General features: G+C 54.5%; 1 protein-coding gene across 1 annotated transcript in view; it reads right to left on the bottom strand.

Moving 5' to 3' along the window:
- The window catches only part of nbr1b (NBR1 autophagy cargo receptor b), a 139,792-nt gene that overhangs the window by 79,575 nt on the left and 34,583 nt on the right, over positions 1-25,634 (bottom strand). The window contains exons 9-12 of the mRNA XM_080511396.1: positions 22,735-22,941; positions 22,488-22,647; positions 7,710-7,793; positions 5,631-5,816 (exon numbers count right to left, since the gene is read on the bottom strand). Of these exons, the coding sequence (XP_080367522.1) occupies positions 5,631-5,816; positions 7,710-7,793; positions 22,488-22,647; positions 22,735-22,941 (637 nt within the window). The remainder of the gene's footprint in view (positions 1-5,630; positions 5,817-7,709; positions 7,794-22,487; positions 22,648-22,734; positions 22,942-25,634) is intronic.

The raw sequence follows: 25,634 nt of genomic DNA, 5'->3' as shown, positions 1-25,634 counted from the left end.
TCTACACCTCTCTCTACCTCTCTATACACCTCTCTCTCTACCTCTCTCTCCACCTCTCTATACACGTCTCTCTCTACCTCTCTCTACACCTCTCTCTCTACCTCTACACCTCTCTACCTCTCTCTACACCTCTCTATCTCTCTCTCTACACCTCTCTCTACATCTCTCTACCTCTCTCTACACCTCTCTCTACACCTCTCTCTCTACCTCTCTCTACACCTCTCTCTACAGCTTTCTCTCTGTACACCTCTCTCTACCTCTCTCTACACCTCTCTCTCTACCTGTCTCTACCTCTCTCTACAGCTTTCTCTCTGTACACCTCTCTCTACCTCTCTACACCTCTCTCTCTACCTCTCTCTACACCTCTCTCTACAGCTTTCTCTCTGTACACCTCTCTCTACCTCTCTCTACACCTCTCTCTCTACCTGTCTCTACCTCTCTCTACACCTCTCTCTACCTCTCTATACACCTCTCTCTCTACGTCTCTCTCTACATGTCTCTCTCTACCTCTCTACACCTCTCTCTACCTCTCTCTACCTCTCTCTACCTCTCTCTACCTCTCTCTACACCTCTCTCTCTACCTCTCTATACACCTCTCTACCTCTCTACACCTCTCTCTCTCTACCTCTCTCTACACCTCTCTCTCTCTACCTCTCTATACACCTCTCTCTGTACACCTCTCTCTCTACCTGTCTACACCTCTCTCTCAACCTCTCTCTACACCTCTCTCTACCTCTCTACACCTCTCTCTCTACCTCTCTCTACCTCTACACCTCTCTCTCTACCTCTCTGTCTACACCTCTCTCTCTACCTCTCTCTACCTCTACACCTCTCTCTCTACCTCTCTGTCTACACCTCTCTCTCTACCTCTCTGTCTACCTCTCTACCTCTCTCTACACCTCTCTCTACCTCTCTACATCTCTCTCTACCTCTCTACACCTCTCTCTCTACCTCTCTCTACACCTCTTTGTTTACCTCTCTACACCTCTCTCTACACCTCTCTACCTCTCTCTCTACCTCTCTCTCTACCTCTCTCTCTACACCTCTTTGTCTACCTCTCTACACCTCTCTACACCTCTCTCTACACCTCTCTCTACACCTCTTTCTACACCTCTCTCTACCTCTCTACACCTCTCTCTACCTCCCTCTACCTCCGTCTACCTCTCTACACCTCTCTCTACCCCCCTCTACCTCCGTCTACCTCTCTACACCTCTCTCTACCCCCTCTACCTCTGTCTACCTCTCTACACCTCTCTCTACCCCCTCTACCTCTGTCTACCTCTCTACACCTCTCTCTACCTCCCTCTACCTCCGTCTACCTCTCTACACCTCTCTCTACCCCCTCTACCTCTGTCTACCTCTCTACACCTCTCTCTACCCCCTCTACCTCTGTCTACCTCTCTACACCTCTCTCGCTACCTCTCTACACCTCTCTCTACCTCTCTCGCTACCTCTCTACACCTCTCTCTACCTCTCTCTACCTCTCTCGCTACCTCTCTACACCTCTCTACACTTCTCTCTACCTCTCTACACCTCTCTCTACCTCTCTCTCTCTACACCTCTCTCTCTACCTCTCTCTACCTCTCTACACCGCTCTCTCTACACTTCTCTCTACCTCTCTGTCTGCCTCTCTCTACCTCTCTACACCTCTCTCTCTACCTCTCTCTACCGCTCTCTCTACACTTCTCTCTACCTCTCTGTCTGCCTCTCTCTACCTCTCTACACCTCTCTCTCTCTACACCTCTCTCTCTACCTCTCTCTACCGCTCTCTCTACACTTCTCTCTACCTCTCTGTCTGCCTCTCTACACCGCTCTCTACCTCTCTCGCTACCTCTCTACACCTCTCTCTACCTCTCTCTCTCTACACCTCTCTCTCTACCTCTCTACACCTCTCTCTACCTCTCTCTCTCTACACCTCTCTCTCTACCTCTCTCTACCGCTCTCTCTACACTTCTCTCTGCCTCTCTGTCTGCCTCTCTACACCGCTCTCTACCTCTCTACACCTCTCTCTACACCTCCCTACCCTAGAGTTACTAGGCATGTAGTGTTTGTATATATAAATTATAATGTGTTATGTGTGCAATAGAAATATGTTTTACTTTTAAAAGTACTTTTGAATACATTTCAGAGCCTATAGTCAGAGACTATACTTTTACTTGAGTAGATCTTATTAGATATTACTTGAGTAGATAGTACTTTTGACTTTTACAGGAGCAGTTTTGTTACAGAAGTATTTGACTTGGCCTCAAGTAAAGCCTCTGGGTCCAGTTGCCAGGTCTGGTCATGGGTCTCGGGGGGGGGGGGGGGGGGGGGGGGGGTCTGTGTGAGCACCGGCAGGGAGACAGTGGGTCAGTGAGTGACAAAAGTGTCCTTCCTCCTTTCAGTCTGACCGGCTGGCCAGCGAAGGTGACGTCCAGAAGGGAGCCACTGGAGTGCAGGGAACACCCGGAGGGACGGGTCCTGAAGGATCTTGCTGGCCTTCCTCAGTCTGTTGCTCACAGAGGGTGGAGAGGCTCTGACAGGAAGTCTGGTCATTCTGGAGCAGGTCTGACGACACCCACCAGCTGCTTTATATTCTGTATGGAGATGAGTGGAACCAACAGGTGAAGGGGAAGGTGATGCTGCTCTCCATGGATGGGCTCTCACAAGACCACAGAAAGTTGGTTCATTTCTACGGAAGAAATCTTCATTTGTCATGATACAGTCACGACATGGGGATTGTGACTCATGAATGTGACGGAGCATCACACCCAGCGGGGGGCCCTGCAGACACTGCAGCCCCATGCCTGCAAATTCTCCCCCTTCTGCTCAAGGGACACTTCCTCCATGCTCTCAGCCAGTTACCGATTGGGCGAGGCTCCCAAGATTTCACACCTTTGAATTCCCCCTCCTTCACCAAAAGCTTTTGGAAGAGACTCCTCGAGCAGTCTTCCCTGTGAACACCGGGGAGGAAGGAGCTGGAGCCCAGCAGCTCAGCTGGATGAAATGTCCACCTCTTCTGTGTCAAGAACTCCAAAATCCTTCAAGCTTTACTGCTAATTCTGGTAATTGTAATTAATTTAACTATTAATTCAAATTCCTGATGAACTGTTTAGTATATCTTATGGGACTGATAGAACTGAATTGACTATCATTTCCTGTTAAGACAGGTGGAGCTCCGAGGTTCTGATACACATCAGATTAAATTTCAACATTATTAATAACTATCTTTGATAATTATTAATCATTATCGATAGCCAAAGGCAACATAGATGGTACCTTGTGGGTGGACCACACAAATAAATGGTTCCCAGTAACCCTTATGAGGTAAGAAATCCCCACATAAATGGCACCCTGTGTGAGGACGGACCACACCAACTAAATGGTGCAGCCCGTGTGAGGCATAGCAAAGTTGACTTTCATTCATATTTAGAGAAGGATAAAGGGTGCAGAGAGGACCCCCCCCAGGCCAGAGGGGCCCACAAGAGAAGGATAAAGGGTGCAGAGAGGACCCCCCCCCCAGGCCAGAGGGGCCCACTAGAGAAGGATAAAGGGTGCAGAGAGGACCCCCCCCAGGCCAGAGGGGCCCACAAGAGAAGGATAAAGAGTGCAGAGAGGACCCCCCCCCCAGGCCAGAGGGGCCCACTAGAGAAGGATAAAGGGTGCAGAGAGGACCCCCCCCAGGCCAGAGGGGCCCACTAGAGAAGGATAAAGGGTGCAGAGAGGACCCCCCCAGGCCAGAGGGGCCCACAAGAGAAGGATAAAGGGCGCAGAGAGGACCCCCCCCAGGCCAGAGGGGCCCACAGGAGAAGGATAAAGGGCGCAGAGAGGACCCCCCCAGGCCAGAGGGGCCCACTAGAGAAGGATAAAGGGTGCAGATAGGACCCCCCCAGGCCAGAGGGGCCCACAAGAGAAGGATAAAGGGCGCAGAGAGGACCCCCCCAGGCCAGAGGGGCCCACAAGAGAAGGATAAAGGGCGCAGAGAGGACCCCCCCCAGGCCAGAGGGGCCCACAAGAGAAGGATAAAGGGTGCAGATAGGACCCCCCCAGGCCAGAGGGGCCCACAAGAGAAGGATAAAGGGCGCAGAGAGGACCCCCCCAGGCCAGAGGGGCCCACTAGAGAAGGATAAAGGGTGCAGATAGGACCCCCCCAGGCCAGAGGGGCCCACAAGAGAAGGATAAAGGGCGCAGAGAGGACCCCCCCAGGCCAGAGGGGCCCACAAGAGAAGGATAAAGGGCGCAGAGAGGACCCCCCCCCCAGGCCAGAGGGGCCCACAAGAGAAGGATAAAGGGTGCAGAGAGGACCCCCCCAGGCCAGAGGGGCCCACAAGAGAAGGATAAAGGGCGCAGAGAGGACCCCCCCAGGCCAGAGGGGCCCACAAGAGAAGGATAAAGGGCGCAGAGAGGACCCCCCCCAGGCCAGAGGGGCCCACAGGAGAAGGATAAAGGGCGCAGAGAGGACCCCCCCCAGGCCAGAGGGGCCCACAGGAGAAGGATAAAGGGTGCAGAGAGGACCCCCCCCAGGCCAGAGGGGCCCACAAGAGAAGGATAAAGGGTGCAGAGAGGACCCCCCCCAGGCCAGAGGGGCCCACAAGAGAAGGATAAAGGGCGCAGAGCCCCGGGCCCTGACCCGAGCCGCCAAGCCGGGACCGGCCAGTGCAGTCCGTGGGCGGGGCTTCCATAGGGCCCTACTTCACTTTTAGTGAGCTTTATATCAGGATATATATATATATATATATATATATATATATATATACTGGTTGACACCATGAGGGGTAGCAGAGGACAGAGGGACTGTACTGTTCCTGGATCAGCCCAGGGGTGCTGGTATTGCAGTGAGTGATTCAGGAGTATAGTTGCAGACTGAGCATGTCAGACGTCACTCTGCTGTACAGCTTATTAGCTCCGTTAGCTTAGCCACGGCTGCCGTTGTCCAGAGAGCGGCTTCCTTTGTCCCCCCGTGAGACAGTGAGGATTGATTTTATTAGGATTAGGATGGAGTTCACTGGACATTGCTGGAGTGGTGGGGGCTGAGAAGAATGGGGTTTTTCCCTGCTGCTGGGTGGGACTGTGAATTCCTGCTGATTATTATCACAAGGAGGGATTGGCTCAGGAAGGAGTGTTTCACATCCGCCACAAGGGGGCTCCCTTTCTTATGAGCTCCAACAATAAGTGCCAACAAAACTGAAAGCAAGATTGCTTAAAATAACTTACAAAAACAGTGCACTATTATAACCCAAATAAAGAGTATAAAACATCCTTTTACACAGGCTCTCTTCTCTTGTTGGGCTGTTCAGTTAGATGCTCTTAATACAGATTCAAAATGTGCATGATGCTGTGTGTGTGTAATATTTAATGGTGCCAGTTTACACTTAAGTGTTTAAAGGGTCCAGAGATTGAAGATTTTCCTAGTACTTCACTGTAATTGTAGATGTGAGAGACACAGGTGGACAATTTATATTCATTGAAATGTTCCCTATTGCCATGTACCACAATGTTATTGGAGGTTACTAAGGGTTGAGGCTACGAGCCAATGACAAAAGGTTTGTCTAACGTTATAAAATGTCTTGTTGGCCAATCGCGAAAAGTTTATTGTTGTGTGTATGATGTAAAAAATGATGAAGTGTGAAAAAGGATGTGGAGTGTGGTACCTGAGGTGTGACGCAGGGCGACACCAGGATCCCGTCGGCCATCATGGGGGCCGGAGCCAGGGGGTCCACCACGATGCTGCACCACACTCTGGGTCCGAACTGCTCGCTGGCGTGGGCCAGGCGCCAGTGGGAGGTGTAGGAGCCATCCACTGAGGGGGCGCACAGGGCCACGCTCACTATCCCCACCTGGGAGGGCGCAAAGGGACACGCTCACTATCCCCACCTGGGGGCGCACAGGGACACGCTCACTATCCCCACCTGGGGGGGCGCACAGGGACACGCTCTCTATCCCCACCTGGGAGGGCGCAAAGGGACACGCTCTCTATCCCCACCTGGGAGGGCGCAAAGGGACACGCTCACTATCCCCACCTGGGGGCGCACAGGGACACGCTCACTATCCCCACCTGGGGGCGCACAGGGACACGCTCACTATCCCCACCTGGGGGCGCAAAGGGACACGCTCACTATCCCCACCTGGGGGCGCACAGGGACACGCTCTCTATCCCCACCTGGGAGGGCGCAAAGGGACACGCTCACTATCCCCACCTGGGGGCGCACAGGGACACGCTCACTATCCCCACCTGGGGGGGCGCAAAGGGACACGCTCACTATCCCCACCTGGGGGCGCACAGGGACACGCTCTCTATCCCCACCTGGGAGGGCGCAAAGGGACACGCTCACTATCCCCACCTGGGGGCGCACAGGGACACGCTCACTATCCCCACCTGGGGGGGCGCAAAGGGACACGCTCACTATCCCCACCTGGGGGCGCAAAGGGACACGCTCACTATCCCCACCTGGGGGGGCGCACAGGGACACGCTCTCTATCCCCACCTGGGAGGGCGCAAAGGGACACGCTCACTATCCCCACCTGGGGGCGCACAGGGACACGCTCACTATCCCCACCTGGGGGCGCACAGGGACACGCTCACTATCCCCACCTGGGGGGGCGCACAGGGCCACGCTCTCTATCCCCACCTGGGGGGGCGCACAGGGACACGCTCACTATCCCCACCTGGGGGCGCACAGGGACACGCTCTCTATCCCCACCTGGGGGGCACACAGGGACACGCTCTCTATCCCCACCTGGGGGGCACACAGGGACACGCTCACTATCCCCACCTGGGGGGCGCACAGGGACACGCTCACTATCCCCACCTGGGGGGGCGCACAGGGACACGCTCTCTATCCCCACCTGGGGGGGCGCACAGGGACACGCTCACTATCCCCACCTGGGGGGCACACAGGGACACGCTCACTATCCCCACCTGGGGGCGCACAGGGCCACGCTCACTATCCCCACCTGGGGGGGCACAGGGACACGCTCTCTATCCCCACCTGGCGCACCAAAACTGGACCGTCGCCTCTGCATCAGGATACAAGATCCATCCCAATGCAGGTTTGGCCTCATGTCCCAATGTCCTCCAAAATATATGTCCATACGGAGATGATGCCACGATATACTGCATTGCTATTGCTGTATGGGTCGTGATGCGATATATATCACAGTACAAATTGTGCCTCATGTATGAAGATATCACAAGATATTATATGGTCATTCCCATTTTAGGACACGCACTTGAAAACTATACAGATGACGATGACATGTCCAGAGATAAGTCAATAAATTGTGTTGTCAGTCCTATATTGGGTTATGTATCATCAGGATACGTACCTGGACATGACACTTATTCTGACAAAGGATTAGGACACATATCCCAACACACAGACCATGAAACACATACCAATACATTGTTTCACGCTTCCTGTATTGTTCATATCATGACATAACTAGTGCAACACAGAGACGATTCTACATGTTCTGATATATTGCCATATTCAGATTCGTATGGCCCTCCCTATATCCAGACACAGAAATAAAGATACAATAACTGGTGCTCTATCACAGATCTACCCGTGATAAAACAGCTGTTAGAAAGTTGCATGGTGAGAAGAATGTTATCCAGCTTGATGTCAGGCTGCATCATATGAGGTGAACAAGCGATGATGATGTTGGAGCGTGAGGTTAAAGATAAAGACGGTGCCACCATGAGAGATCAACAGCTTCCCAGCGCTCACCTGGCCGGGCTGCAGGAAGGGGACGGACACTTCTCTCCAGCGGTCCCCGGAGCCCACAGCCAGGTTCCCCCACATGAACTTCAGCTGCAAGACGGAACCAGAAGCACATTACTGCGTAGCCACAACTCTAGTGACGTACGAAGGGCCAAACTACACCTGCATATGGTGCGATGACCATCTCAGGTTCTATAAGATATCCACTTCAAATGTTCCTTTCACCTGTTCCAACAGTTTGAAATCTTCATTTTAACTGTTTGAAAAGTTCCTTGACATTTTTATTTTCACTTTAACTATTTTCTTAGTTTGAGAAGCTTTGTTAATGGTTTTCAGTGTTAAAAGTCAGTTTTCAGTTTGAAATGTTAAATGTGTTAAACATTTCAGATGTTTGTTTTTATTGTTCAGTTTTAGCAGTAAATATTGATTTCAACTGTTTTAGCCATTTTAAATGCTTGTCTTAACTGTTCATTTGAACTAAATGTTTGTTTTAACTTTCTCAGCAGTTTTAAATGTTAAAACAGTTCTGCCAGTATCAGATGTTTGTTTATACTGTACTGCAAATTGGTCATTTAAACTATGACCAATTTGCACAATTTCACCTTTTCTACATTGTAAAGATTTATTGAGAATAGTGCTGTCAACCGATTAAAAAAAATTAACTTATCTGGGATATATCTTAATAATTTTTTTTACCACTCATCAAGCAGACTTGTGAGCCATGGGTTGCACTAGTCCTGCACAAAACGCAGTTTCATGTTATATTAAAATCATGATCATAGAAATAACAATTGATTTTTTTTTTAAATGCTACATTTTGTGTTGCAGGTACCTCATCTTAAGAGTTTTCTTCCCATAAGGTACACGGCAGAAAACTAGAGAAACAGCTCAAAATGTAGTCAATTGGCTTTTGCACCTTTGCTAAGGCAATGGCTTCTGCACATGGTGCAACAACAGCTTGAAGTTCTCCACTTGTGATCATTTTTATAATGACCTGTTGAAAAGTACTGCAAGGTGCTGTGTAACTGTCCTGCATACCACAGACTGTTGCTTGATTTATTTATCATATGCATGTATCATTGTAGATGACATTAAAACCATGGAAATTCACCCATGGGAAATCAAGTGGGCTGGTGTGTCCTGCATCTAGGTGAATTCTAAAGAAATGACTAAAGTGACGAACTGTCAGTCAAAATTAATAGAATTATTTGTTAACTTATCACCATTATGCGTGCAACCAGTTTAAGGTGGAAATTTCATATATAACAGTTGAATGTACATTTTATGTGCCCTTTTGGAAAATGTTGTGTTTCTATAATAAACATTGTGGTATTAATAATCCTTACAATGTGTCACAGAGCAAGAGTGAACAACTGCCATTTTAATTGTATCTGCACAAGAAGACTAAAGGCACCGGCCACAATTATGATCTCCCTGCATTTTCTGGTCCTTTTAAGGTTTTTCATGTGTCCCCCTTTCATGTGTCCAATATATATTCATGAAATTACAGCAGAAGTGTTTTCAGCTTATTCAAAACTCTGATGTCACGCTTTCTGGACCAACACAGTCTTTGTTGTGATCACACTGCTTGTCCTTTTGCTGCTGCCATGTTGAAATGAACCTTTAATAGGGATCCCAGTCCCAGACCTGAGCCCACGCTGCTCTGGCAGGACTGTGGCCCCCCCCCCCCCCCCCCCCCGTGTGGGTTCCCAAGCGGGGGTGGGGGGGTTAACAGAGAACTTTAACCTTTTGGTTTTTGTCCTACACCTTCAAAAACTGTTTCCACCCCTGTGTACAGGACTCAGCTGGAAGACATGGAGGACACCGAGGACTAAGATGATATGAAGACATGGAGGACACTGAGGACTAAGATGATATGAAGACATGGAGGACACCGAGGACTAAGATGATATGAAGACATGGAGGACACTGAGGACTAAGATGATATGAAGACATGTAGGACACAGAGGACTAAGATGATATGAAGACATGTAGGACACAGAGGACTAAGATGATATGAAGACATGGAGGACACAGAGGACTAAGATGATATGAAGACATGGAGGACACTGAGGACTAAGGTGATATGAAGACATGTAGGACACCGAGGACTAAGATGATATGAAGACATGGAGGACACAGAGGACTAAGATGATATGAAGACATGTAGGACACAGAGGACTAAGATGATATGAAGACATGTAGGACACCGAGGACTAAGATGATATGAAGACATGTAGGACACCGAGGACTAAGATGATATGAAGACATGGAGGACACTGAGGACTAAGATGATATGAAGACATGTAGGACACAGAGGACTAAGATGATATGAAGACATGTAGGACACCGAGGACTAAGATGATATGAAGACATGGAGGACACTGAGGACTAAGATGATATGAAGACATGTAGGACACAGAGGACTAAGATGATATGAAGACATGGAGGACACAGAGGACTAAGATGATATGAAGACATGGAGGACACTGAGGACTAAGGTGATATGAAGACATGTAGGACACCGAGGACTAAGATGATATGAAGACATGGAGGACACAGAGGACTAAGATGATATGAAGACATGTAGGACACAGAGGACTAAGATGATATGAAGACATGTAGGACACCGAGGACTAAGATGATATGAAGACATGTAGGACACAGAGGACTAAGATGATATGAAGACATGTAGGACACCGAGGACTAAGATGATATGAAGACATGGAGGACACTGAGGACTAAGATGATATGAAGACATGTAGGACACAGAGGACTAAGATGATATGAAGACATGGAGGACACAGAGGACTAAGATGATATGAAGACATGGAGGACACTGAGGACTAAGGTGATATGAAGACATGTAGGACACCGAGGACTAAGATGATATGAAGACATGGAGGACACTGAGGACTAAGATGATATGAAGACATGGAGGACACTGAGGACTAGGGTGATATGAAGACATGGAGGACACTGAGGACTAAGATGATATGAAGACATGGAGGACACAGAGGACTAAGATGATATGAAGACATGTAGGACACAGAGGACTAAGATGATATGAAGACATGGAGGACACAGAGGACTAAGATGATATGAAGACATGTAGGACACAGAGGACTAAGATGATATGAAGACATGTAGGACACAGAGGACTAAGATGATATGAAGACATGGAGGACACAGAGGACTAAGATGATATGAAGACATGTAGGACACAGAGGACTAAGATGATATGAAGACATGGAGGACACAGAGGACTAAGATGATATGAAGACATGGAGGACACTGAGGACTAAGGTGATATGAAGACATGTAGGACACCGAGGACTAAGATGATATGAAGACATGGAGGACACTGAGGACTAAGATGATATGAAGACATGGAGGACACTGAGGACTAGGGTGATATGAAGACATGGAGGACACTGAGGACTAAGATGATATGAAGACATGGAGGACACTGAGGACTAGGGTGATATGAAGACATGGAGGACACTGAAGACTAAGGTGATATGAAGACATGGCAGGACACCGAGGACTAAGGTGATATGAAGACATGGAGGACTAAGGTGATATGAAGACATGGAGGACACCGAGGACAAAGATGATATGAAGACATGGAGGACACTGAGGACTAAGGTGATATGAAGACATGGAGGACACTGAAGACTAAGGTGATATGAAGACATGGCAGGACACCGAGGACTAAGGTGATATGAAGACATGTAGGACACAGAGGACTAAGATGATATGAAGACATGGAGGACACTGAAGACTAAGGTGATATGAAGACATGGCAGGACACCGAGGACTAAGGTGATATGAAGACATGGCAGGACACCGAGGACAAAGATGATATGAAGACATGGAGGACACTGAGGACTAAGGTGATATGAAGACATGGAGGACACTGAAGACTAAGGTGATATGAAGACATGTAGGACACTGAAGACTAAGGTGATATGAAGACATGGCAGGACACCGAGGACTAAGGTGATATGAAGACATGGAGGACTAAGGTGATATGAAGACATAGAGGACACCGAGGACAAAGATGATATGAAGACATGGAGGACACTGAGGACTAAGGTGATATGAAGACATGGAGGACACTGAGGACTAAGGTGATATGAAGACATGGAGGACACCGAGGACTGAGGTGATATGAAGACATGGACAGCGAGGACTAAGGTGATATGAAGACATGGAGGACTAAGGTGATATGAAGACATGGAGGACTAAGGTGATATGAAGACATGGAGGACACCGAGGACTAAGGTGATATGAAGACATGGAGGACTAAGGTGATATGAAGACATGGAGGACTAAGGTGATATGAAGACATGGAACACACTGAGGACTACGGTGATTTGAAGACATGGAGGACACTGAGGACTAGGGTGATATGAAGACATGGAAGACACTGAGGACTAAGGTGATTTGAAGACATGGAGGACACTGAGGACTAAGGTGATTTGAAGACATGGAGGACACCGAGGACTAAGGTGATATGAAGACATGGAGGACTAAGGTGATTTGAAGACATGGAACACACTGAGGACTAAGGTGATTTGAAGACATGGAGGACACTGAGGACTAGGGTGATATGAAGACATGGAAGACACTGAGGACTAAGGTGATTTGAAGACATGGAGGACACTGAGGACTAAGGTGATTTGAAGACATGGAGGACACTGAGGACTAGGGTGATATGAAGACATGGAAGACACTGAGGACTAAGGTGATTTGAAGACATGGAGGACACTGAGGACTAAGGTGATTTGAAGACATGGAGGACACTGAGGACTAAGGTGATTTGAAGACATGGAGGACACCGAGGACTAAGGTGATATTAAGACATAGAGGCCACCGAGGACTAAGGTGATATGAAGACATGGACACCGAGGACTAAGGTGATATGAAGACATGGAGGACACCGAGGACTAAGGTGATATGAAGACATGGAGGACTAAGGTGATTTGAAGACATGGAGGACACCGAGGACTAAGGTGATATTAAGACATAGAGGACACACCAGGTCAACACCAGAGGACACAGTCAGGTCAACACAGAGGACACAGTCAGGTCAACACAGAGGACACGGTCAGGTCCACACAGAGGACACAGTCAGGTCAACACAGAGGACAGACAGATGGTCAGGCCATAAGAAGTGAGCAGGTCCATGGTGTGTTGCTTAACATCTGGACATTGCAAGAGGTTTAAAATGTCTCTGGACACTGAGTCCAGGCAGCTTTCTGTGTGTATGTTCAAATCACCAGTGATTCAAATTCACTCAAATTTAGTGTGGATAACAGTAAAAAATCCAGTAGCGGTGAGGTGGGCTAGCTGTGGTGAGGACCAGAGGTGGTGAGGTGGGCTAGCTGTGGTGAGGACCAGAGGTGGTGAGGTGGGCTAGCCCTGGTGAGGACCAGAGGTGGTGAGGTGGGCTAACCCTGGTGGGGACCAGAGGTGGTGAGGTGGGCTAGCCGTGGTGAGGACCAGAGGTGGTGAGGTGGGCTAGCTGTGGTGAGGACCAGAGGTGGTGAGGTGGGCTAGCCGTGGTGAGGACCAGAGGTGGTGAGGTGGGCTAGCTGTGGTGAGGACCAGAGGTGGTGAGGTGGGCTAGCCCTGGTGGGGACCAGAGGTGGTGAGGTGGGCTAGCTGTGGTGAGGACCAGAGGTGGTGAGGTGGGCTAGCCCTGGTGAGGACCAGAGGTGGTGAGGTGGGCTAGCTGTGGTGAGGACCAGAGGTGGTGAGGTGGGCTAGCCCTGGTGAGGACCAGAGGTGGTGAGGTGGGCTAGCTGTGGTGAGGACCAGAGGTGGTGAGGTGGGCTAGCCGTGGTGAGGACCAGAGGTGGTGAGGTGGGCTAGCTGTGGTGAGGACCAGAGGTGGTGAGGTGGGCTAGCCGTGGTGAGGACCAGAGGTGGTGAGGTGGGCTAGCTGTGGTGAGGACCAGAGGTGGTGAGGTGGGCTAGCCCTGGTGGGGACCAGAGGTGGTGAGGTGGGCTAGCTGTGGTGAGGACCAGAGGTGGTGAGGTGGGCTAGCCCTGGTGAGGACCAGAGGTGGTGAGGTGGGCTAGCTGTGGTGAGGACCAGAGGTGGTGAGGTGGGCTAGCCGTGGTGAGGACCAGAGGCGGTGAGGTGGGCTAGCTGTGGTGAGGACCAGAGGTGGTGAGGTGGGCTAGCCGTGGTGAGGACCAGAGGTGGTGAGGTGGGCTAGCTGTGGTGAGGACCAGAGGTGGTGAGGTGGGCTAGCCGTGGTGAGGACCAGAGGTGGTGAGGTGGGCTAGCTGTGGTGAGGACCAGAGGTGGTGAGGTGGGCTAGCCCTGGTGAGGACCAGAGGTGGTGAGGTGGGCTAGCCCTGGTGAGGACCAGAGGTGGTGAGGTGGGCTAGCCCTGGTGAGGACCAGAGGTGGTGAGGTGGGCTAGCTGTGGTGAGGACCAGAGGTGGTGAGGTGGGCTAGCTGTGGTGAGGACCAGAGGTGGTGAGGTGGGCTAACCCTGGTGGGGACCAGAGGTGGTGAGGTGGGCTAGCCCTGGTGGGGACCAGAGGTGGTGAGGTGGGCTAACCCTGGTGGGGACCAGAGGTGGTGAGGTGGGCTAACCGTGGTGAGGACCAGAGGTGGTGAGGTGGGCTAGCCCTGGTGGGGACCAGAGGTGGTGAGGTGGGCTAACCGTGGTGGGGACCAGAGGTGGTGAGGTGGGCTAGCCGTGGTGGGGACCAGAGGTGGTGAGGTGGGCAAGCCCTGGTGAGGACCAGAGGTGGTGAGGTGGGCTAGCCGTGGTGGGGACCAGAGGTGGTGAGGTGGGCTAGCCCTGGTGAGGACCAGAGGTGGTGAGGTGGGCTAGCCCTGGTGGGGACCAGAGGTGGTGAGGTGGGCTAACCCTGGTGGGGACCAGAGGTGGTGAGGTGGGCTAACCGTGGTGAGGACCAGAGGTGGTGAGGTGGGCTAGCCCTGGTGGGGACCAGAGGTGGTGAGGTGGGCTAGCCCTGGTGGGGACCAGAGGTGGTGAGGTGGGCTGGCCCTGGTGGGGACCAGAGGTGGTGAGGTGGGCTAGCTGTGGTGGGGACCAGAGGTGGTGAGGTGGGCTAGCTGTGGTGAGGACCAGAGGTGGTGAGGTGGGCTAGCTGTGGTGAGGACCAGAGGTGGTGAGGTGGGCTAGCCCTGGTGGGGACCAGAGGTGGTGAGGTGGGCTAGCTGTGGTGGGGACCAGAGGTGGTGAGGTGGGCTAGCTGTGGTGAGGACCAGAGGTGGTGAGGTGGGCTAGCTGTGGTGAGGACCAGAGGTGGTGAGGTGGGCTAGCTGTGGTGAGGACCAGAGGTGGTGAGGTGGGCTAACCCTGGTGGGGACCAGAGGTGGTGAGGTGGGCTAACCCTGGTGAGGACCAGAGGTGGTGAGGTGGGCTAGCCCTGGTGAGGACCAGAGGTGGTGAGGTGGGCTAGCCCTGGTGGGGACCAGAGGTGGTGAGGTGGGCTAACCCTGGTGGGGACCAGAGGTGGTGAGGTGGGCTAGCCCTGGTGAGGACCAGAGGTGGTGAGGTGGGCTAACCCTGGTGGGGACCAGAGGTGGTGAGGTGGGCTAACCCTGGTGGGGACCAGAGGTGGTGAGGTGGGCTAGCCCTGGTGGGGACCAGAGGTGGTGAGGTGGGCTAACCCTGGTGGGGACCAGAGGTGGTGAGGTGGGCTAGCCCTGGTGAGGACCAGAGGTGGTGAGGTGGGCTAGCTGTGGTGAGGACCAGAGGTGGTGAGGTGGGCTAGCTGTGGTGGGGACCAGAGGTGGTGAGGTGGGCTAGCTGTGGTGAGGACCAGAGGTGGTGAGGTGGGCTAGCTGTGGTGAGGACCAGAGGTGGTGAGGTGGGCTAACCCTGGTGGGGACCAGAGGTGGTGAGGTGGGCTAGCTGTGGTGGGGACCAGAGGTGGTGAGGTGGGCTAGCTGTGGTGAGGACCAGAGGTGGTGAGGTGGGCTAACCCTGGTGAGGACCAGAGGTGGTGAGGTGGGCTAGCTGTGGTGGGGACCAGAGGTGGTGAGGTGGGCTAACCCTGGTGAGGACCAGAGGTGGTGAGGTGGGCTAGCTGTGGTGAGGACCAGAGGTGGTGAGGTGGGCTAACCCTGGTGGGGACCAGAGGTGGTGAGGTGGGCTGGCCCTGGTGAGGACCAGAGGTGGTGAGGTGGGCTAGCTGTGGTGAGGACCAGAGGTGGTGAGGTGGGCTAACCCTGGTGGGGACCAGAGGTGGTGAGGTGGGCTAGCTGTGGTGAGGACCAGAGGTGGTGAGGTGGGCTAACCCTGGTGGGGACCAGAGGTGGTGAGGTGGGCTAGCTGTGGTGAGGACCAGAGGTGGTGAGGTGGGCTGGCCCTGGTGGGGACCAGAGGTGGTGAGGTGGGCTAACCCTGGTGAGGAACAGAGGTGGTGAGGTGGGCTAGCTGTGGTGAGGACCAGAGGTGGTGAGGTGGGCTAGCCCTGGTGAGGACCAGAGGTGGTGAGGTGGGCTAGCTGTGGTGAGGACCAGAGGTGGTGAGGTGGGCTAGCCCTGGTGGGGACCAGAGGTGGTGAGGTGGGCTAGCTGTGGTGAGGACCAGAGGTGGTGAGGTGGGCTAGCTGTGGTGAGGACCAGAGGTGGTGAGGTGGGCTAGCTGTGGTGAGGACCAGAGGTGGTGAGGTGGGCTAACCCTGGTGAGGACCAGAGGTGGTGAGGTGGGCTAACCCTGGTGGGGACCAGAGGTGGTGAGGTGGGCTAGCTGTGGTGAGGACCAGAGGTGGTGAGGTGGGCTGGCCCTGGTGGGGACCAGAGGTGGTGAGGTGGGCTAGCCCTGGTGAGGACCAGAGGTGGTGAGGTGGGCTAGCTGTGGTGAGGACCAGAGGTGGTGAGGTGGGCTGGCCCTGGTGGGGACCAGAGGTGGTGAGGTGGGCTAACCCTGGTGAGGACCAGAGGTGGTGAGGTGGGCTAGCTGTGGTGAGGACCAGAAGTGGTGAGGTGGGCTAACCCTGGTGAGGACCAGAGGTGGTGAGGTGGGCTAGCCCTGGTGGGGACCAGAGTTGGTGATCAGTGAGGTGGGCTAGCCGTGATGAGGACCAGAGGTGGTGAGGTGGGCTAGCCCTGGTGAGGACCAGAGGTGGTGAGGTGGGCTAGCCCTGGTGAGGACCAGAGGTGGTGAGGTGGGCTAGCCCTGGTGGGGACCAGAGGTGGTGAGGTGGGCAAGCCCTGGTGGGGACCAGAGGTGGTGAGGTGGGCTAGCCGTGGTGGGGACCAGAGGTGGTGAGGTGGGCTAGCCCTGGTGGGGACCAGAGGTGGTGAGGTGGGCTAACCCTGGTGGGGACCAGAGGTGGTGAGGTGGGCTAGCCCTGGTGGGGACCAGAGGTGGTGAGGTGGGCTAACCCTGGTGGGGACCAGAGGTGGTGAGGTGGGCTAACCGTGGTGAGGACCAGAGGTGGTGAGGTGGGCTAGCCCTGGTGGGCACCAGAGGTGGTGAGGTGGGCTAGCCCTGGTGGGGACCAGAGGTGGTGAGGTGGGCTGGCCCTGGTGGGGACCAGAGGTGGTGAGGTGGGCTAGCTGTGGTGGGGACCAGAGGTGGTGAGGTGGGCTAGCTGTGGTGAGGACCAGAGGTGGTGAGGTGGGCTAGCCCTGGTGAGGACCAGAGGTGGTGAGGTGGGCTAACCCTGGTGGGGACCAGAGGTGGTGAGGTGGGCTAGCTGTGGTGAGGACCAGAGGTGGTGAGGTGGGCTAGCCCTGGTGAGGACCAGAGGTGGTGAGGTGGGCTAGCTGTGGTGAGGACCAGAGGTGGTGAGGTGGGCTAGCTGTGGTGAGGACCAGAGGTGGTGAGGTGGGCTAGCTGTGGTGAGGACCAGAGGTGGTGAGGTGGGCTGGCCCTGGTGGGGACCAGAGGTGGTGAGGTGGGCTAACCCTGGTGAGGACCAGAGGTGGTGAGGTGGGCTAGCTGTGGTGGGGACCAGAGGTGGTGAGGTGGGCTAGCTGTGGTGAGGACCAGAGGTGGTGAGGTGGGCTAGCTGTGGTGAGGACCAGAGGTGGTGAGGTGGGCTAGCCCTGGTGGGGACCAGAGGTGGTGAGGTGGGCTAGCCCTGGTGGGGACCAGAGATGGTGAGGTGGGCTAGCTGTGGTGAGGACCAGAGGTGGTGAGGTGGGCTAACCCTGGTGGGGACCAGAGGTGGTGAGGTGGGCTAGCCCTGGTGGGGACCAGAGATGGTGAGGTGGGCTAGCCCTGGTGGGGACCAGAGGTGTTGAGGTGGGCTAGCTGTGGTGAGGACCAGAGGTGGTGAGGTGGGCTAGCCCTGGTGGGGACCAGAGGTGTTGAGGTGGGCTAGCTGTGGTGAGGACCAGAGGTGGTGAGGTGGGCTAACCCTGGTGGGGACCAGAGGTGGTGAGGTGGGATAACCCTGGTGGGGACCAGAGGTGGTGAGGTGGGCTAACCCTGGTGGGGACCAGAGGTGGTGAGGTGGGCTAGCCCTGGTGAGGATCAGAGGTGGTGAGGTGGGCTAGCCCTGGTGAGGACCAGAGGTGGTGAGGTGGGCTAGCCATGGTGAGGACCAGAGGTGGTGAGGTGGGCTAACCCTGGTGGGGACCAGAGATGGTGAGGTGGGCTAGCTGTGGTGAGGACCAGAGGTGGTGAGGTGGGCTAACCCTGGTGGGGACCAGAGGTGGTGAGGTGGGCTAACCCTGGTGGGGACCAGAGGTGGTGAGGTGGGCTAACCCTGGTGGGGACCAGAGGTGGTGAGGTGGGCTAGCCCTGGTGAGGACCAGAGGTGGTGAGGTGGGCTAGCCCTGGTGAGGACCAGAGGTGGTGAGGTGGGCTAGCCCTGGTGGGGACCAGAGGTGGTGAGGTGGGATAGCCCTGGTGGGGACCAGATGTGGTGAGGTGGGCTAGCCGTGGTGGGGACCAGAGGTGGTGAGGTGGGCTAGCCCTGGTGGGGACCAGAGGTGGTGAGGTGGGCTAGCCCTGGTGAGGACCAGAGGTGGTGAGGTGGGCTAGCCCTGGTGGGGACCAGAGGTGGTGAGGTGGGCTAGCTGTGGTGAGGACCAGAGGTGGTGAGGTGGGCTAACCCTGGTGGGGACCAGAGGTGGTGAGGTGGGCTAGCTGTGGTGAGGACCAGAGGTGGTGAGGTGGGCTAACCCTGGTGGGGACCAGAGGTGGTGAGGTGGGCTAACCCTGGTGGGGACCAGAGATGGTGAGGTGGGCTAGCTGTGGTGAGGACCAGAGGTGGTGAGGTGGGCTAACCCTGGTGGGGACCAGAGGTGGTGAGGTGGGCTAACCCTGGTGAGGACCAGAGGTGGTGAGGTGGGCTAGCCCTGGTGGGGACCAGAGGTGGTGAGGTGGGCTAGCCCTGGTGGGGACTCCAGACCTCGTACTGGTTGGAGAGGGCCTCGTAGCGGTTGGAGAGAGCCTCGTAGCGGTTGGAGAGGGCCTCGTAGCGGTTGGAGAGAGCCTCGTAGCGGTTGGAGAGAGCCTCGTAGCGGTTGGAGAGAGCCTCGTAGTGGTTGGAGAGAGCCTCGTAGTGGTTGGAGAGGGCCTCGTAGTGGTTGGAGAGAGCCTCGTAGTGGTTGGAGAGGGCCTCGCAGCGGTTGGAGAGGGCCTCGTAGCGGTTGGAGAGAGCCTCGTAGCGGTTGGAGAGAGCCTCGTAGCGGTTGGAGAGAGTCTCGTAGCGGTTGGAGATGGCCTCGTAGCGGTTGGAGAGGGCCTCGTAGCGGTTGGAGAGGGCCTCGTAGTGGTTGGAGAGAGCCTTGTAGCGGTTGGAGAGGGCCTCGTAGTGGTTGGAGAGAGCTTCGTAGCGGTTGGAGAGGGCCTCGTAGTGGTTGGAGATGGCCTCGTAGCGGTTGGAGAGGGCCTCGTAGCGGTTGGAGAGAGCCTCGTAGCGGTTGGAGAGGGCCTCGTAGCGGTTGGAGAGGGCCTCGTAGCGGTTGGAGAGGGCCTCGTAGCGGTTGGAGAGAGCCTCGTAGCGGTTGGAGATGGCCTCGTAGCGGTTGGAGAGAGCCTCGTAGCGGTTGGAGAGAGCCTCGTAGCGGTTGGAGAGAGTCTCGTAGCGGTTGGAGATGGCCTCGTAGCGGTTGGAGAGAGCCTCGTAGCGGTTGGAGAGGGCCTCGTAGCGGTTGGAGAGAGCCTCGTAGCGGTTGGAGAGAGCCTCGTAGCGGTTGGAGAGGGCCTCGTAGCGGTTGGAGAGAGCCTCGTAGCGGTTGGAGAGAGCCTCGTAGCGGTTGGAGAGGGCCTCGTAGCGGTTGGAGAGTGCCTCGTAGCGGTTGGAGAGAGCCTCGTAGCGGTTGGAGAGGGCCTCGTAGTGGTTGGAGAGAGCCTCGTAGCGGTTGGAGAGAGCCTCGTAGCGGTTGGAGAGAGCCTCGTAGCGGTTGGAGATGGCCTCGTAGCGGTTGGAGAGAGCCTCGTAGCGGTTGGAGAGGGCCTCGTAGTGGTTGGAGAGAGCCTCGTAGCGGTTGGAGAGGGCCTCGTAGGGGTTGGAGAGAGCCTCGTAGCGGTTGGAGAGAGCCTCGTAGCGGTTGGAGAGAGCCTCGTAGCGGTTGGAGAGAGCCTCGTAGGGGTTGGAGAGAGCCTCGTAGCGGTTGGAGAGAGCCTCGTAGTGGTTGGAGAGAGCCTCGTAGCGGTTGGAGAGAGCCTCGTAGCGGTTGGAGAGAGCCTCGTAGTGGTTGGAGAGAGCCTCGTAGCGGTTGGAGAGGGCCTTGTAGCGGTTGGAGAGAGCCTTGTAGCGGTTGGAGAGAGCCTTGTAGCGGTTGGAGAGAGCCTCGTAGTGGTTGGAGAGAGCCTTGTAGCGGTTGGAGAGAGCCTCGTAGTGGTTGGAGAGAGCCTCGTAGCGGTTGGAGAGGGCCTCGTAGCGGTTGGAGAGAGCCTTGTAGCGGTTGGAGAGAGCCTCGTAGCGGTTGGAGAGAGCCTCGTAGCGGTTGGAGAGAGCCTCGTAGCGGTTGGAGAGAGCCTCGTAGTGGTTGGAGAGAGCCTCGTAGCGGTTGGAGAGGGCCTTGTAGCGGTTGGAGAGGGCCTCGTAGTGGTTGGAGAGAGCCTCGTAGTGGTTGGAGAGAGCCTCGTAGCGGTTGGAGAGAGCCTCGTAGTGGTTGGAGAGAGCCTCGTAGCGGTTGGAGAGGGCCTCGTAGTGGTTGGAGAGAGCCTTGTAGCGGTTGGAGAGAGCCTCGTAGCGGTTGGAGAGAGCCTCGTAGCGGTTGGAGAGAGCCTCGTAGCGGTTGGAGAGAGCCTCGTAGCGGTTGGAGAGAGCCTCGTAGCGGTTGGAGAGTCGCTGGGTTTCCTCCTTGAGGCTGGTGATCATGTCGGTTTCTCGTGAGCGTGTAGTGGCGTCCATCTTAGAAGGGTGGCTCTGGCGGCCGGGGGACATTTGTCCCAAATGTGTCACAAATCCAATCAGGCAGGAATAAGGGCAGCCATTGGGTCCCAGGTGGGTGAAGAGAGTGCAACTTCAGCTGGAAGCTGCCAGGCTACGTGAGTCCCCGGTGCCTTGTTAAGACCGATGGCGTGGGGGCTCGGTGATTCATGCGACGCCGCAGAGCATCTTCGGCCCAAAGACCATCTTCCTTCCGGACGTCTTCTGCCTCCCGCTCAGTGCCTAGCGCGTCCCCGGCAGCCGTCAAGAAGACCCCGCTGTGGACAGGCTGGTCCCGGGCAGGAAGACGGTGGAAGTACTGGGTGAAGCGGCGCGAGGCGAGACGTCGGCCGCCGCCGGCAATTTTCTCTCTCTCCACTGCGTGGATCTTCTTTTTCCAACAGGCTGCCGCCGGGTTTAGTTAGACTGCAGCTGCACCACTTTACCATTTCAATATTTCTTCAAACAAAGTTTTGAACTTACTACATGAACGAAGTGGCAAGAATACACTGTAGTATTCACACACACACACACACACACACACACACACACACACACACACACACACACACACACACACACACACACACACACACACACACACACACACACACACACACACACACACACACACACACACACACACACACACACACACACACACACACACACACACGCACACACACACACACAAAGATAAAAGTATTTCCTCCAGTTTTAGCAGTATGGAGGCTCCTGGTCAGCCAACATGGCAACCTGCAGTTTTGATGCAGAATTACTTCTGTCGTCGTAAAATTCAGCTTTTCAAAGTAAAGTTAATGACTTTCATTGTCTCAATCAGCTGTCAGGTATCATTTTAAAGTGAAACTTTCTGCCTTAATATTATTCCACGGATGTTGTGCTGCTCTGTGGTCACAGTGCTGCACCCAGAGCACCTGCTGCTCTGGCAAGGGAGTAAATAAGAACAACAAAAAAACGGTAAACAAAACTGCGTTATTTACGTTAAATTTTTTAAGGGATTAAACGTTTCAAATCAATTAATTAAATTCACGCATTATCTGAAAATCTAATTAGACATTTTACAAGCTCCATCAGCTAGTTGTTTTAGCTACTATCTTGATAAGATAGCTTTTTAAGTTTGAGCTTTCTCTCCACACGTTAACGAAAGGTAAACTGTGAAGTGAAGACCATTCTGGCTGATTAACGACTGAACAGCCTTTCAAAGTCAGGGAGAAACTAGAGAGCCGTGGATTTCAGACCATTCTGCAATACAACATTTGACATGCTATCCCATATGAAACTAGATGACCTTTCAACACATGTTGTTCTGCCCTGCACTGTATTAGAAGATAAAGCGTACTTTTCTTGCTCTACGAGATTTTGGCAATGAAAGTGAAGCTTAGTGTGGATGAATATGGAACCACTGATAAAGAATGATGTCTCCACCTTGGTTTGTGCGCTCCAGCTGATGGTTCCAGTGTTCCTCATCTTCCAGTACTTGATGAACTTGGTCCCGGGTCGCAGTCGGGTGCCGTCGGGAAGGTTCTCGTCCAGAAACACGGCCGTCATGGTCGGGACGACCAGTGGACAGGGACGCTTGGGACGCCTGGACGGAGGAAAGCCAACCTTCCCTCAGACTGTGGTCACATGAGCGCCCCCTACCTGCTGGCGAGTGCTGCGGGGGGGACCGTACTCGGGGCTGCTGTGCTGCGTGGCGCGGGGCTGCAGCAGGACGGGGGAGGAGCTTCCGTCTCGGTGGGAGGAGCTCCACTGGATGCCGCGCCTCTCCATCCTCAGCTGCTTGCGGATCTCTTTGACCTCGGCTTTCAGGAGGCGCTTCTCCGCTTTCAGCCGCTGCTTCTCCGCCTTGCGGAAGCTGCGGTCGCCCCGCCGGTAGAACCTGACCACACGGCGGTTCACACACCTCACTGAGTTAACGTCCTCTTTACACTGGACCATGTCAACACGTCATTCAACAGCTTCTTTCAATCAAGTTGAAAACAGTTCACTTTGGAAAGTCAACATCAGAGGGGGTCAGAGGGTGAGAGAGAGAGTGGTTGGTGGTGGTCAGAGGGTGAAGGTAGTGAGAGAGAGAGTGGTTGGTGGTGGTCAGAGGGTGAAGGTAGTGAGAGAGAGAGTGGTTGGTGGTGGTCAGAGGGTGAATGTCGTGAGAGAGTGAGTGGTTGGTGGTGGTCAGAGGGTGAAGGTAGTGAGAGAGAGAGTGGTTGGTGGTGGTCAGAGGGTGAAGGTAGTGAGAGAGAGAGTGGTTGGTGGTGGTCAGAGGGTGAGAGAGACAGTAATTGGTGGTGGTCAGAGGGTGAGAGAGAGAGTGGTTGGTGGTGGTCAGAGGGTGAGAGAGAGTGGTTGGTGGTGGTCAGAGGGTGAGAGAGAGAGTGGTTGGTGGGGGTCAGAGGGTGAGAGAGAGAGTGGTTGGTGGTGGTCAGAGGGTGAGAGAGAGTGGTTGGTGGTGGTCAGAGGGTGAGAGAGAGAGTGGTTGGTGGTGGTCAGAGGGTGAGAGAGAGAGTGGTTGGTGGTGGTCAGAGGGTGAAGGTAGTGAGAGAGAGAGTGGTTGGTGGTGGTAAGAGGGTGAGATAGAGAGAGTGGTTGGTGGGGGTCAGAGGGTGAAGGTAGTGAGAGAGAGAGTGGTTGGTGGTGGTCAGAGGGTGAGAGACAGTGGTTGGTGGGGGTCAGAGGGTGAGAGAGAGAGTGGTTGGTGGGGGTCAGAGGGTGAGAGAGAGTGGTTGGTGGTGGTCAGAGGGTGAGAGAGAGAGTGGTTGGTGGTGGTCAGAGGGTGAGAGAGAGAGTGGTTGGTGGTGGTCAGAGGGTGAGAGAGAGTGGTTGGTGGTGGTCAGAGGGTGAGAGAGAGAGTGGTTGGTGGGGGTCAGAGAGTGAGAGAGAGTGGTTGGTGGTGGTCAGAGGGTGAGAGAGAGAGTGGTTGGTGGTGGTCAGAAGGTGAGAGAGAGTGGTTGGTGGTGGTCAGAGGGTGAGAGAGAGAGTGGTTGGTGGTGGTCAGAGGGTGAAGGTAGTGAGAGAGAGAGTGGTTGGTGGTGGTCAGAGGGTGAGATAGAGAGAGTGGTTGGTGGGGGTCAGAGAGTGAGAGAGAGAGTGGTTGGTGGTGGTCAGAGGGTGAGAGAGAGTGGTTGGTGGTGGTCAGAGGGTGAGAGAGAGAGTGGTTGGTGGTGGTCAGAGGGTGAGAGAGAGTGGTTGGTGGTGGTCAGAGGGTGAAGGTAGTGAGAGAGAGAGTGGTTGGTGGTGGTCAGAGAGTGAGAGAGAGAGTGGTTGGTGGTGGTCAGAAGGTGAGAGAGAGTGGTTGGTGGTGGTCAGAGGGTGAGAGAGAGAGTGGTTGGTGGTGGTCAGAGAGTGAGAGAGAGAGTGGTTGGTGGTGGTCAGAAGGTGAGAGAGAGTGGTTGGTGGTGGTCAGAGGGTGAGAGAGAGAGTGGTTGGTGGTGGTCAGAGGGTGAGAGAGAGTGGTTGGTGGTGGTCAGAGGGTGAGAGAGAGAGTGGTTGGTGGTGGTCAGAGGGTGAGAGAGAGTGGTTGGTGGTGGTCAGAGGGTGAAGGTAGTGAGAGAGAGAGTGGTTGGTGGTGGTAAGAGGGTGAGATAGAGAGAGTGGTTGGTGGGGGTCAGAGGGTGAAGGTAGTGAGAGAGAGAGTGGTTGGTGGTGGTCAGAGGGTGAGAGACAGTGGTTGGTGGGGGTCAGAGGGTGAGAGAGAGAGTGGTTGGTGGGGGTCAGAGGGTGAGAGAGAGTGGTTGGTGGTGGTCAGAGGGTGAGAGAGAGAGTGGTTGGTGGTGGTCAGAGGGTGAGAGAGAGAGTGGTTGGTGGTGGTCAGAAGGTGAGAGAGAGTGGTTGGTGGTGGTCAGAGGGTGAGAGAGAGAGTGGTTGGTGGGGGTCAGAGAGTGAGAGAGAGTGGTTGGTGGTGGTCAGAGGGTGAGAGAGAGAGTGGTTGGTGGTGGTCAGAAGGTGAGAGAGAGTGGTTGGTGGTGGTCAGAGGGTGAGAGAGAGAGTGGTTGGTGGTGGTCAGAGGGTGAAGGTAGTGAGAGAGAGAGTGGTTGGTGGTGGTCAGAGGGTGAGATAGAGAGAGTGGTTGGTGGGGGTCAGAGAGTGAGAGAGAGAGTGGTTGGTGGTGGTCAGAAGGTGAGAGAGAGTGGTTGGTGGTGGTCAGAGGGTGAGAGAGAGAGTGGTTGGTGGTGGTCAGAGGGTGAGAGAGAGTGGTTGGTGGTGGTCAGAGGGTGAGAGAGAGAGTGGTTGGTGGTGGTCAGAGGGTGAGAGAGAGTGGTTGGTGGTGGTCAGAGGGTGAAGGTAGTGAGAGAGAGAGTGGTTGGTGGTGGTCAGAGGGTGAAGGTAGTGCGAGAGAGAGTGGTTGGTGGTGGTCAGAGGGTGAGAGAGAGAGTGGTTGGTGGTGGTCAGAGGGTGAAGGTAGTGAGAGAGAGTGGTTGGTGGTGGTCAGAGGGTGAGATAGAGATAGTGGTTGGTGGTGGTCAGAGGGTGAGAGAGAGAGTGGTTGGTGGTGGTCAGAGGGTGAAGGTAGTGAGAGAGAGTGGTTGGTGGTGGTCAGAGGGTGAGATAGAGAGAGTGGTTGGTGGTGGTCAGAGG

This window comes from Blennius ocellaris, assembly GCF_963422515.1.
Source record: "Blennius ocellaris genome assembly, chromosome: 16".
Taxonomy (NCBI): domain Eukaryota; kingdom Metazoa; phylum Chordata; class Actinopteri; order Blenniiformes; family Blenniidae; genus Blennius; species Blennius ocellaris.
This window is presented reverse-complemented; position numbering and strand designations above follow the sequence as displayed.